Source organism: Patagioenas fasciata, chromosome 3 (genome assembly GCF_037038585.1).
Source record: "Patagioenas fasciata isolate bPatFas1 chromosome 3, bPatFas1.hap1, whole genome shotgun sequence".
Lineage (NCBI taxonomy): Eukaryota > Metazoa > Chordata > Aves > Columbiformes > Columbidae > Patagioenas > Patagioenas fasciata.
Window position 1 is genome coordinate 79,984,238 of NC_092522.1, and position 13,722 is coordinate 79,997,959.

The following is a 13,722-nucleotide window of genomic DNA, read 5'->3' on the forward strand; positions in this document are numbered from 1 at the left end:
ACAATCTGCTCTTCTCAGCTCTCATTTCACATAGGAAGTTGCTGTACTCCACTATCTGAAACCTGTGTACTGCAGCTGTTACAAAGCAATCTCCATTTTTTTTTAACATACTCTGAAAGATGACAGCAGCATAATACTGGATTTTCTGTTATATCTAAATATCCAGCAGTCAGCAGTGTGAGATACAGTCTGCTCTCTGATATGGTGAGAAATAAAGGGGGAATACACTCAATAACTACTTGTAGGGAATTACAGCCATGTGACATGCAGTAATTGAATGTTTCCTTTCTCGGATTTACCCTGTACACTGTAACAGGCAAGAAGAAAATACAAAGGGGGGAATACTAAGAGGAGATGTGAGTACTAGAGAAAACTTAAACTGCACTATGATATTTGGTTTGGTTTGTTATGCCCTGTGATGAAGGGCTTTATATATCCTGTGGTTAAGATTTTTGGACATGGAAAGAGTTTGCCAGGTACCTCCAGCAAGTGAAACAGCTTCTCAGATAGGGATTGACAGTCCAAGGGCAAAAGATATTTCTCTGCTGTAGCAAAGGTCTTAAAAACTTGACATGTATCTATGTGTCTGTACACATACGAAAAGAGGTACAGATATATACAAATACCAGTATACCAATGTATTATAGATTTTAAACCATTTTAAATGTATTGCAGGCTATGTAGGTAAGTTAATATTGGAAAATGGAATCTGTGAAAGATGTAGATGATTCTTCCTTATGAAAATAAAATTTAGGGAGTAAAAGCTTTCTCTTCCATGGGAAACATAAAAAGCAGAAATTGAGGGAGTGACTGATTTTCATCCATTTTCCTGAGACTGAAAAAGAAAAAAATAATCCACTAACAGAGTCCTAAATTGTAGAGTTTAACTATTGATTTCCTCTTAGAAATAAAGATGAACAAAAGAATCCGGAGTTCAAAGAGTAAATATGGAGACTTTATAAAATTCACCGTAAAAATACAGTGAGGTAAGAAGGAAATAGTATGATGACTTAACTAAAACCAAGATTTTTATCTTCATAGGATTTAAGACCTTACGTAGAGACACATTCATTTCTGTTTATAAAATTTTCAGTAAAATATGTTCTTCTCTTACATGAATGGGGAAAACATAGAAAATGAAATTAAATAAATTGAAAGTGCTTAATAATGTATGTACCCATGTGACTTCTGCTTTTATAAGGCTTTTTTGGAACTGAAAGTGTTAAGGCTGTGAAGTTATTGTCCTCCTATGTCCTATTAGAATGTGCTGTTGTATATATGTGTATGTTGATTAGTCTGTCAGTAGCAAAGTATTTAACTAAACCAGCATGTTTCTCTTCTGTCTCCGATGCTGCTAGTGTTGAATGCATTGATCATTCCAGTTTAGGAGTTGAATGTGTTATAATTCTAACGTAAAACATACATAAAACCCATATGCCCTAAAGTTACAGTTGTGCATGTAGATAATCTAAGTGGATGTTGATAGATGCACATATATGGAATCGCAAAAACAGAATTACACTGTTTTTAAGGCTTTTCTGTGAGCAGATTGCATTTAAAGGCATTTTGGGTTTCATTTGTATTTTCACTCTGTTTAAAAAAAAATCTTCCTATTGAAATAATTGAGCAAACTATCATCTTTAAGATGAAAGACAAAATGAATTCCAAATAACTGTTGAACAGCTATCAAAATTAATTCAATTTAGAAAGTCATGCCTGTAGCTAAGTTGGAAGCTCATTTGTTAAGGCTGAAGATAACTGACTGGGTTGGTTTGGTTTTTTTCACGTATTTTTAATATTCCATTTATGATTCAGAGGCACATTATGCACTTAAACTTCAGTGCCTCCTTGAAAAATCAATTCAGTGTAAAATCTAAGAGTTGAGAAATCATAATGTTTCCTTGAGTAGAAGTTTACTTGTTTAATGCATGTAGCATAATGAAATTTGGTGTTCCTGTTTGGGTAGAGAGCCTGTCCCATCATTATGAGACATTCTGGGCATTCTCTTCCATTTCCAGGAAATATGTCTGTCTTACAAAAAAATATAAGTGACAAGCTAGAATGGAATATAATTTTGTGGAAGTTAACATTTATATCTTCACCTGATAGTTTTGACTGCTAGACTACCTGAAAAAAAGCCAAATGAGAGCGTTTACCTTGTTCATAAAACCTTTTTCCACAACATCAGTAGCTGATCACTAAGCCCTGTCTTCTCCAGCCAGCACAGCTGAGAGGTTATTTGCCACTAATTGATTGTTTGGCTTTTCCATGAAACATGAAATATGGAAGGAAGTATTGAGAACATTTTATGAACTGATGAACAGTGACTCTCAGCCATTCTGTCCTTTCTGTCTGAAAGAGGGTTGATAACAGGCTTTCTCTGATCGTTCTTACTGTTATAATCAGTTTGTTCAAATTAGCTTTTCCTTCTCCTGTAGTTGCCACTGTTCAGCTACAAACCTGCTTCATCACACAGAGAGCTCTCAGCAGACCAGCGAATGTTTGGCTGTGTTCAGATGCCAGTACAAGATTGAGGGCTTAATCTGTGATGCTTACTGATACAATTCCCCTACTGTGGATCCAAACATTTTGTTTAAAAGTTATGTCTGTACACTGTATGTTGCTTTTGTCCTAAACATTGCAGAAGAAGGACTAGCTCTGTAGGATTATGATTTTCTGTTGTGTGGCATGGCTTTAGTGTCCATCAAATAAAGGTTATAAATCCTCTACCTGCAGTTCCTATAGTAATGCAATTATTTGATGATGGATAACTGGCAGGTATAAAGTATATAGGCAAAAGCATCTATAGCTCTTCAGCAATGTGTTTTAGTGGAAGGACTGGCAAAGAAAAGGATTAGGTTATAGCAGCAGTATGCAGTAAACTGTCAAGATCTTCAGCCTCATGCTTTTCTGGATTAAACTCTGCAGTCTTGAGTGACTCTGGTGTGAAGGATAAGGGTGCCTGGACCACAAGTGCCACTTCTCAATGACTGTCTTCAAAGACAGATCGTCTCAGAGGGCTGCTAGTTCTTCACCTTCCCCCTCCCGTCCTTTCTTTTAAAGAAGTATGAGCTCAGTGTCCATCCTTTGCCTTACTTTTGGAGGGGTTTTTAAAGTCATAACTTATAGATGTATTGTTCTTTTCATTAGTAAGAGGCTGTTTTTTCTGAGTTTGAGAGTGAAGCAAGAATCCTTTAGCTGTTTCTAGTTGATGGTAACCAGCCTTCCATTCATGGGCCTTGGTGCCCTTTTTGCTGGAGACATTCAGAGATGCGGAAGAACTGGTTTGCATGAACTGTTTGGGGGTCAACAGACCATTCCTTGTTTCTGAGACCCTGTAGTCCCTCACCTGTTTTGATAACTGGGTAGATACATGCATGCCACATGACGCAGTGCACACAGTCGCTTTTGGTCAGGTATGTAACCAACAAGAGAGTATCCATCCAGTCATATGATGGGTTGTGTACATGTATGTCAGGCCGTTTGGTAAGAATGGATGTGCTGATCACATGAGTTTGCATTGGCGCGATGGAGAACTGGCTGTGGTCTGTTACCCAGCTAGGTCCAGCATCCTTGCTCTGACAGAAGATCTGAGCACCACAGCTCCCTATCATTTATTGTTTTATACACTTTGTCGTGCTTCTGTGTTTTCGTCTTTAATGTAAGGCAAAAGGTATCTTCATGGGTCATTTTATATGAAAACTATATTTTAGACCTTTTATCATTACTCTGGTCTGTTTTGAACCTCTGTTTCCTGCATCTCATTTAGCTCCTGGGAAGACTGTCAGTCATCTACCACTGGCAGAGCCCTTTCCAGTCTCTTGTCTTAGTGAAACCACATAGTTCATCTCTGTATCTTCTTAGCTATATCCATTTGTATAAGGCATCTGCTTTTTTGACTATGGCTGTGTATTCATCAATAACTCCACTGTTTTTCTTAGCTTCCTTGGGAACTGGTGGATGACTTAGTGTTACAAGTTACTTGGAAGGCTTTTTGTTGTCCCATCTAGGTTGTGTGTAGATATCTTCATTATTCTTTCAGAAGTTATAATGTGAGTCCTCCATAATCAGCTGCACTCTCCCACATCTGCACTGCATACTAAATTACTTTTTGCTTACCTCTGATTGCTGGAACATCCTCTTCTGATACTTAGATAACAGCTCTCAGCCTGGCTCATTGAGCTTCTGTACGAGTGTGCACTGTTCCACCTGTACAAAGAACATGCTGTAAGGAAGTGAGCACCGCTTGAGGCTCTCAATGCATAGTTCACTGTGCTTTTGAATGTTTGACCAGTTACTATAGAATCATCCATCCTAAATTTAGGCCAGGTGAAAGCTGCACACAGGTACCTTTCCTAGTATTCAGTAGTCATGCACGTAAACAAAAGACACTAAGAAAATGAAGTTACACTTAATCTACTTGCATGGAGTTTGAATTGGAAATGCATGTGTGTGTCCCTATCTGGGCAGGCTTGTAGATGTATTCCTGACACAGACAGAATCTTTGATAATGGATACTTTACACTTCAAGTTGTGTTCATTCAAGCAAAGTCTCCTCATGTAATGTGCTGTCTTTAATCAAAATCTGCCTTGTCCATTCCCATGGGCCTTTTGGGTACCACAGGAAGCAGTTTTATGAAACAAACAGAGCCAGATTAATCAGTTAGTGCTGTGGAAAGGAGAGCTGTCCCATCTCCATAGGCTCATGGATCACCTAACACCATCCCCTCCTGTTGAGTCACCTGTCTGACCCTGTGGTTAGGTGACTGCACTCGCTAATCTGCCACGGGGGAAAAAAAATGTATAGTAGAGAGAGATTAGTTTTCTTCTAGGTTAGCTAATTTAATCAGCTTTACTGTTCACTCAGGCAAATGCCAAACCAAGCGTGAAGGTGGAGACACGCTGATGGAGGAGGAGGGGGAAATGGGAGTGTGCGGCGTTGCTGCAGTCAAGCTTATCTTATGGCTCATTGCTAATGACAAATGTTGTTGCTCCTCTTCAGCCTCTCTCTGCTGCTGCCTTGTGCACGCTGGCTGCCCTGTGCACAGTGACACTCCTCTGCCTGGCAGTGAGCTGGTTCAGGCAACAAAAGAGAAAACTTTCTTTTGTGGCACGTTTTTTGGGTTTGTTTTTTTTAGTCATTTAACCCATTAAACGAGCTCACTACTGGGGCAGATGAGCAAAAGAGAAGCAGTGAGCTTGAAGTCATGTGAAGAAGGACAAATTCCTCTGTGGCAACGATGAGGCGTCAGCTCAACTCGCAGCAAGGACAGAGTGCTCGGCCTGGGGGCATCGCCACGCCAGTGAGCTGCATGGACCTGCTCTCCCTTCTGCTGCCACTGGTGTGACTGCAGATAAATGGTTCTCCTCACAGTCGCTTTTCAGCCATATTAGTGCCCAGAGAACTGGACATGCTGGTCACCAGGCTGTTACCCCTGGCCCAAAGGAAGGCTAAGCAGGGTGCTTGAAGGTAATGCTCGAATATCCCTTTCAGTTACGGGCCGCAACTGGATCAGCTGCAACCAGCTGTAAAGGTGCATCCTCTTGTGTCTGATATCTGTCTCGCTGCAAAGTGTTTCTTCCTTTGATTAAAGATCTACAGGACATACTCTGTACAGTAGAAAACATACCTGATGTACCGGTCTCTTTCAGCTGCCTGTAATTGCCTCATTACCACCTTAACTTGGACTAGATATTGGCATATTTAACCACTTCAGTGAGACCAGGGTTTAGGGATAATTCATCTGCAATATTTGTCTTCTAAGAACTATATAACATCCACTTTAACAACATGAAAGCTCTCGATTTTGTAATAACAACTTAGTGTATCCCTGTAGAATATCAACCCTTTTGCTGTTTTACTACCTGCTCATTTGGGCGCGGATGAACAAGTTGCACAGCAGCAATGTAAATCCCTAATGTCACATTATTGTCCTTTTTCTTAGTGGAATCCAACTTTTGTTGCAGTCATGGAGACTACAGTTATTGTGCACATTTACCATTTTCAACAGTCTGGGGATTCCTTTTTATGAAGTCTTGTTCTTCTTTAGTAGGATGGTTTCATTTCATCAGATACTGGAATACAAATGTTCCAATATTGTTATGGTGTTATACTGCAGTTAAGTTTTTATTTACTAGAACACTTATGCATGTGAGTTGAGATCTTAAAACAGTTTCACTAGTGTATATCAGAGTTTGCTGTAGGCTGGATTTTCTTTGTTTTACTGGGCATCAAAGCAGGTTTTCTCTATAGAACTCCGAGCAACTGAAGGGACCTAGCAGGATTTTTCTTCAACATAAAATCTCTTGAGAAGGACAGAACTCTGGACCTCAGTGGAAACCAAAATTCAACAAGCATTTGGTTCACTCAGAGAGGGGATACTAAGTTGGCTGGATTGTCTGGAAAGTTTGTTTTACAGCACTATAAAAAATAGACTTAATTGGCAAATCTATTGCTTTACTTGAAGAGACAGGGAAAATTTTCTTAAACCAAAACCAATTAAGAGATAGGAGCTTTACGAATGTACTAGGCCTGGCTATCCTCTCTTATTACATTTAATGGGTTTTAAATGAGCTTTGCCATCTCACTGCTTCCTCAGTTATTCTTTTCTTTTTTAAAACTTAAAGTAGTTACAGCTTAGCTATGATCTACTTCCATTATTCTACTCAGCTTTTAATATTATAAAATAATCTGCTGTGTTGACACAAACATTATATTATGGAGTTTCATGAACAGATTTATACACAGTTGATACGGTTTTACTTAAAAGCAAAGACCCAACCTTTAGTTTTGGAAAAGAGGCAGGGTGGGCCAAATGTTATTTTAAGATAGAAAAGCTTTAACTTTACTATCAATAAGGATTCTGATTTTTCAGCATAGCTAATGTATGAAGTTTGGCTGATAGGTTGGGTTGTAGATATAACAAACATATTACATAACTGATCTAGTTTTACTGCTTTTTCTATTAGCCTCTAAACCTATTGCAAAATATTAAAATGTGAATTAAAAGTAGTGGAGTCTTTCAGTCCCAAATCCAGGCTGAGTCAATACTAAGATTGTGGTACAGACTGAGTAAACTGAGGCAATTCATATTTAAGAGAAGTCCACCTCTGTTAGTGAGTGTGATATTCTAGAAGGTCGGTAGGGAAAATGCAATTTCATTCTTCACAAGCCAAGAAGTTAACATTTTAGCTAACTGTCTGTAGTTGTCCTTTGGTGGTGACAAGCTTCTACAGAAGAACACTTAAGGAGTATTGTTTCTGAATCAACAGGGAAATTCCTGATATTGAAGTTTATTTTACTTATTCAAATAGCATCTTTTCTATTCCGTGGGAAATTCCGAGCTTTTAAGGAGAATGGAAAACTTCCCACTTTAAGGAAAAGTAACTTTTTTCAGAAAGAAAAAAATATTCTATAACTAAATAGTAATCTGAAAAAGCTATTGAAAATAAAATCGAGCTCAAAAGCTTAGTGCAGAGATTTTGACTCAGCTGCAACTCCTCATTCCAAGTCTATAGAAGTGGGAGCTTGTGAACTCCGTTGGCAAGAACATGATATGGTTGACGTTGTTGGCTCCACAGCAGTCAGTGTGGTAGAAGCACCTCTGTCTGTAGCAAACACCTGAGATTTCCAGCAGCCTCTCAGGAAAGCTGGTGAAACACTAACCATACTTCTGTGAGTATTCTGTGCATATTTTGCTAGAAATTCCTCAAAACCAGTATGTTAACATGTCTGTGAATGGGCATTTTCCCACTGCAGCCTAGTAATCTGCAGTATTCTTTGAAAATTCTGAATACTCAGTGCATATTCAGCCCCTTCCATAGCTGTACTTCTTCTGGTCGTTGCCGTTGTTCAATAAAGAGCCTACAGCAACTGTCAGGAAGACTTTGCCCTCAGTTGTTAAAATATTTTTGTTTCAGAAGGTGAAGAATTTACATGATATGTTTGATCTTGCAGGAATTCTTCAATGGGTGAAGCTGATAGATAACTTTGAGGCTGAGTATGAGTACGTCACCAATGAAGGAACAGTGTTCACTTTCAAGACAAACCGCCATTCTCCAAATTACCGGTTAATCAACATTGACTTCAGTGACCCAGAGGAATCCAAATGGAAAGTTCTAGTCCCTGAACATGAAAGAGATGTTCTAGGTAAGAGTTCATGTCAAGTTAAAGATTTTCTATTCTGCTTTTTTCAAATTAATTCAGAAAATACCCTATTGAAGGATCTTGTACAGACTTTTTTTTTTCCCCTGTGTTTAAACTTTGTTTAAGATTTGTGATTAAAAGACTTGCTGAGACCTGAAAGATCCAGGATCTATTTCTCTCTGTCTAACATCCTGTGTGGCCATAGTGAAGATGCTTCATGTGTCTTTGTTTTAGTTCTGTGTTTGTAGGAGTTGAGGGCAAAGTATTTTCCTGCTTCATGTCAGTATAGTAAACATGTACGAAACAGTCACAGATTACAGCAAGAGGGACTTTGTAAGCAGAAGGAAGGGAAAGAGCAAGTCTGGCAGTAGTGTAGCACACTGTGAATCGAGTTGGTCAGAGTTTGAGGCAGGATTTTCTGGTTTTCCTGCAATAAGAGAAGACAACGCTTGAAAAATGGTCTCAGGAAAGCTGGAGGACATTGACGCTTCTAAGCATAAAAGCAAGCTCAAAAGAGAAATCTTTGGGTTTGGTATAATTAAAATAAAGGTCTATTTTTTTAATCGCATTTTTGAGGAAAAACTTAGCATTAGTTTCAGATAATGCAGGAAAACCTCCTCTCATCTGTTTTTGACAGATCCTCTGTGTACATTTATTTAGTCTGCTCTCCACACAGTGCAAAATAGTATTATGATTTATCTGACTAGCAAAACTATAGCTATTCAAAAAGACTCAAACCTTTTTTTTTATTAATCCATCTTTATACAAATTCGTTCACATTTGCTACTTTTCTGGTAAAGAGCTGCTTTGTAGGAGTAGAATTCTCTGCGTGTGTGTGATTGATTTGTTTGTTCAGCAATTTATAAAGTGGGACCAAGTTGAAGAATTGACTTAGAGATGGCACGTGTCCAAACAGAATGAGACAGAAACATGTGATTGACATGAATGGTGGTTACTGTGTGTGGATTTACCTGAGATGTGGTCTAGACAGCCAAAGGAGCTTTGACCAGTGGCTGTATAAGCACTGGCTATATATTCCTTCCTAGGAAGGTAAAGACCACATCTGTTCTTCACTACACTGCAGTATTTAGCTCAACTCCATTTTGTTTTCATTCTAAAGGCAAAGTTGTTCTGAGTTCATGTTTGTGCACATGCAAAAAAAAAATTCATGCATACAACGCTCCTTTAATGGATTATACGTGACAGCCTTGACTATACAAACATAACAAGAACGGTATTTAGAAAACTGAAAGTTCAGATAAATGGGTTTGCTGAGGGCACTGGCCTTCAGACTGTAAACATAACAGGCATTCAGCTCTTAAACACTTGAAGGCAAACATCATCTGTCATATAAAACCATCAGAGTGACTTTCAGGAGTCTGTTGTGTGTCACTAAGCTTCCACTGTATTTGAATGTGAACCCGGAGTAGGCAATCATGTCCACTTTTCTCTCCAGCTTTTTAAAGTGCTACGTAAAAGAATCAGATTAAAGTAACAAATAAAAATGTATCCATAAGAAGATGAGTTATAAGTAGATCTTAGCGCTACAGTAAAGTGAGTTTAAATTGTTCATTTGCTTCTTTGTGGCAGACACTTGCAGATTGGTGTTGTATCCTCAAAACCAAGATAAGGGAGTTTTATCATGTTTGGGAGGTTGTAGCCCTGAATAAATATAAGTAAATAAATAAACCAAACACATTTACTTAATGAAGTCAGCAAGCAAGCCAGTCTCTATGTCATGTTGTTTCAATCATTCAAGATTTTCTTTAGAAAGATGTAATTATACCAGAAAGCAGTTAATAATTCGTTGTCTTTAAAACCTTAGAGTCAAGTGAATTTGATTTTGTTTGATGCAGAGATGACAATGTAATGAAACGCCTTCTGCAAAAGCTAGGACAGCAGTGATTCAAATGGTAAATGAGTGTTGCTGCTTGTCCAGTTTTACATATGTGTGGGAGCGAGTCTACTCAGATGTAATTAGCTGTGTCAGAATTTCCTTATAAACATTATAGTTAGTGATGCTCTAGGTCACAATTGATTTTTACTGGAATATATAGATACTCAGCTCAGAAATTTCCTGTTCTGGTGTGATCTGCCTGGTAGCCATAGCCTTCTTCATTTCTATGTGTTGGCTTAGATTCAGTTTCATAAAAGCTGGACCATGTGCATACAAAAATAGATTTATTTATTAACAATAAATGCAGGTTTGAGAATTATGAAGCTCTGCCACTGTCTGTCAATGGCAAAAAGAGAAATTTCACAAAGTATCATAGTGCATTCTTAGGGAAGATGCTATAGCTAATATAATCTAACAAAGAAATAAACACACAACTACAAGTCAGTGTGAATGTCAATTGGTTTCTGCAACATATTATTCAAGATAGACTTTTCTTATTGGCTTTAACCTTTTTGTTTTCAGAACTGTTTATAAATTAACTAATTTGAGAAATACAGGGAAAAAAACCCAAACATATTCCTGCAATGATGTTGTACACACACCTCATTTGACAACTCCCAGCAGAGATTTCACACAGAGTTGGGGTAAATGTACATCTTTCTCTGTGAGCTGAGGGGAAGAAATAAGCGACAACTATTTTAAAGTGAAATTTAAAGAGGGCATCAGAACATATTGGGGTGTGATGAGACTCATTTCCCCCTTTGGGAGTTTGTTTATAGAGTGTTACTTTTACTTTTCAGGGAGTCTAAAAGAGAACCATAGGAGAGATTCACATCTAATGTTGAAGAAGTGGTTTAAATTATCATATACCTGCAAATCGGTGTGCTGAATTAGTTAAAGGGCAGCTATGAAACCATAAATGCAGACTGATCATTACAGACACTGTGACCTTAGTCCTAAGGCATAGGATAAATCTGCTGTCTTTAGAAGGTTAAATAATTCTGAGAACTGTGACACCCCGAAAAGTGCCCAACACCAGTGGAGCGGGACAACTTAAGAGTAGCAGTTATATCCAGCCCTGTACTTGTGACAATGACAAGGACAGGGAACTGCTGGAGAGAGTCCAGCGCAGGGCAACAAAGATGATTAAGGGAGTGGAGCATCTCCCTCATGAGGAGAGGCTGAGGGAGCTGGGTCTCTTTAGCTTGGAGGAGACTGAGAGGTGACCTTATTAATGTTCACAAATATATAAAGGGTGAGTGTCATGAGGATGGAGCCAGGCTCTTCTCGGTGACAACCAATGGTAGGACAAGGGGTAGTGGGTTCAAACTGGAACACAAGAGGTTCCACTTAAATTTGAGAAGAAACTTCTGAGTGAGGGTAACAGAGCACTGGAACAGGCTGCCCAGAGGGGTTGTGGAGTCTCCTTCTCTGGAGACATTCAAAACCCGCCTGGACACATTCCTGTGTAACCTCATCTAGGTGTTCCTGCTCTGGCAGGGGGATTGGACTAGGTCATCTTTTGAGTTCCCTTCCAATCCCTAACATTCTGTGATTCTGTGTGGAAAACAGAATAGATCTCCTGAGTAAGAAGAGCTGAGAAATAAGGTGTATTCCTGAATGTGTCGGAAATGAGGTGGATGATCTTGAGCAGTTCCTTGAGCCTCAGTTGGCCATTTAACTAGCAAGGGCAAAACTAGTAATGCTTCTGTGCCTTGTACACATCTGCACATCTAAACTCAGTGCATGTAAAATGCTTCCGTTCCCTCACCTAGAATGTGCACTCCAAGTAAACAATAGTAATTTTCTTCATACCTTTAACCTGCTGGCTAATTCGTAGTTTGAGGAGGGGAGTTACTGCAACTAAAGTGTTGTTGTACTCCAGCAGTGTCACAAAGATTTTTGGCTGCCTTTTTACAAATTTAAACTCTAAAGCCAGATTTTGGGTCACTGTCCTATTCACACATGAAGCACGGCATAAAATAATTAAAAAAAAAAAAATTCCCAGGCATTCTTTCAGATTTTATGTAATTCTTTTGAATGTAGCTTACACTGGAAAATACAATGTGGAGACAAGATACTGAGCAACCAACCAGAATAATCAAATACATTGCAAGATAACTATTTATCTTTTGGCACTGTAGTGAAACCAGGAGGGACAAAGTCTGGAATGAGTGCTATGAAATTGCTGATCCTGCATGACAAGGACGTGCATGGGTGTGAGTAATCCCTCACGTTCATCTCAGTCGTCAGGAAGCTTGTGCACTCTGTTATGCTGTGATGTTTTTCAGGATACCTGTAGCTTTGCACACCTGGGAGTTTGACTTGCAAAGCAGGTGCATGTTCTGTGTGCACGGCTGTTCTGAAGAGCTGTTGTGTCACCTGCCGTGTGCAGCCCAGAGGCATCACCCTGCTGGGATGGCTGGTGCAGAGGAGTACAAGAGAGGAAGAAATTAGCTGCAACACAAACAACCAAATTGATAAGCTTCTACTGTGAAATGTGAAAAAGAAAAAACAACAACTGGGATGTGACTTAGCTCCGGTGTATGCCAGCAACAAAAAGTACCTCCTAAGATCTGGCCAAGCCAGATACTGTTCCTCACACACTGTGGACATGGGAAGAGGATGTGGTTCAGATGCACGTCCCTGACTGAAAGTTTTGTTCTGCTTTCATGGCTCTGTTTAACTCTGTTTTCCTTGGAAAACTGGTGCTGGTCACAGATGACTGAAGTCTGTAGGTTACTTAAGGAAGTATCACTCCTGATCTTTGCAGCTTCAGAAGAGCTTTGCCCCCTTGATTCTGCATCTCATTTGTGTGTCTCATACTGAGAGGATGTGGAGTATAAAATCCTCATCTTGTTGAAATTGGTTGGAGCTTTTCCATTAACTTAAACATGGCGGACTGTTACTGGGGATGGTGTCTTGGAGAGAAGACATATGCCTTTTCATATGTTGTGAGGGTTCATCAACTTTTACTCACATTTCAGAATTATTCATGTTTTATTATGTAAATTGCTCATGCTTTGCTTGCAAGTCTACCCACAAGTAACCTCAAGTGGTGGTTTCAAATTATTTTCACTGAGCTCAGCATGAATACCTGTTAATGTACAGAAACACTGAGGTTTATGGTCGCTGTCTGTGATGACCATAGGAACCAAAAGGGCCTTCCAGGTCTATTTTGCAGTTAAAGCTTTGACAGTCCATTAAAATATATTAATTATTCATTGAGTGGACACACAAGCACATTGTACAGCAAGTGACTCAACAGTTTCTGCTGAAGACTTACGGCTACCTAGCTCATCTAGCTTGGTGTGGTGTTCTCCATCAACCTTTCAGCCTGTGTCTGTCAAAGCTTGTTTGTACAGCTGGACACTTAACATGCTGTAGCTACTGCTGCAGAAATGAAAGGTCAGAACTGTCATTAAGTTATTAATTGTCTCTATTTAGGGTTAGTGGCACAGATGCTTGGTTTGAGGATTCAAACTTCTTTTTCCTGATACTATTTCAAAAGTTGTTCATGGCAACATGGCAGGTGCTGAGTTAGTGACACATCTTTGCTACTAATGAAAGCTGTCAAAATAAAACAGTTTTTGGAAAGTAGCAGTATATTTATTTCTAATAGGTTGAATGGACCATTTCTTCTAGAGATGGTTGAGCTCAGTTTTCTAGGCCTTGATAA

General features: G+C 39.1%; 1 protein-coding gene across 1 annotated transcript in view; it reads left to right on the forward strand.

Annotated features, from left to right (window-relative positions):
- The window catches only part of PREP (prolyl endopeptidase), a 105,126-nt gene that overhangs the window by 43,624 nt on the left and 47,780 nt on the right, over window positions 1–13,722 (forward strand). Inside the window, exon 8 of the mRNA XM_065834753.2 lies at window positions 7,958–8,149. Coding sequence (XP_065690825.2) covers window positions 7,958–8,149 — 192 coding nt within the window. The remainder of the gene's footprint in view (window positions 1–7,957; window positions 8,150–13,722) is intronic.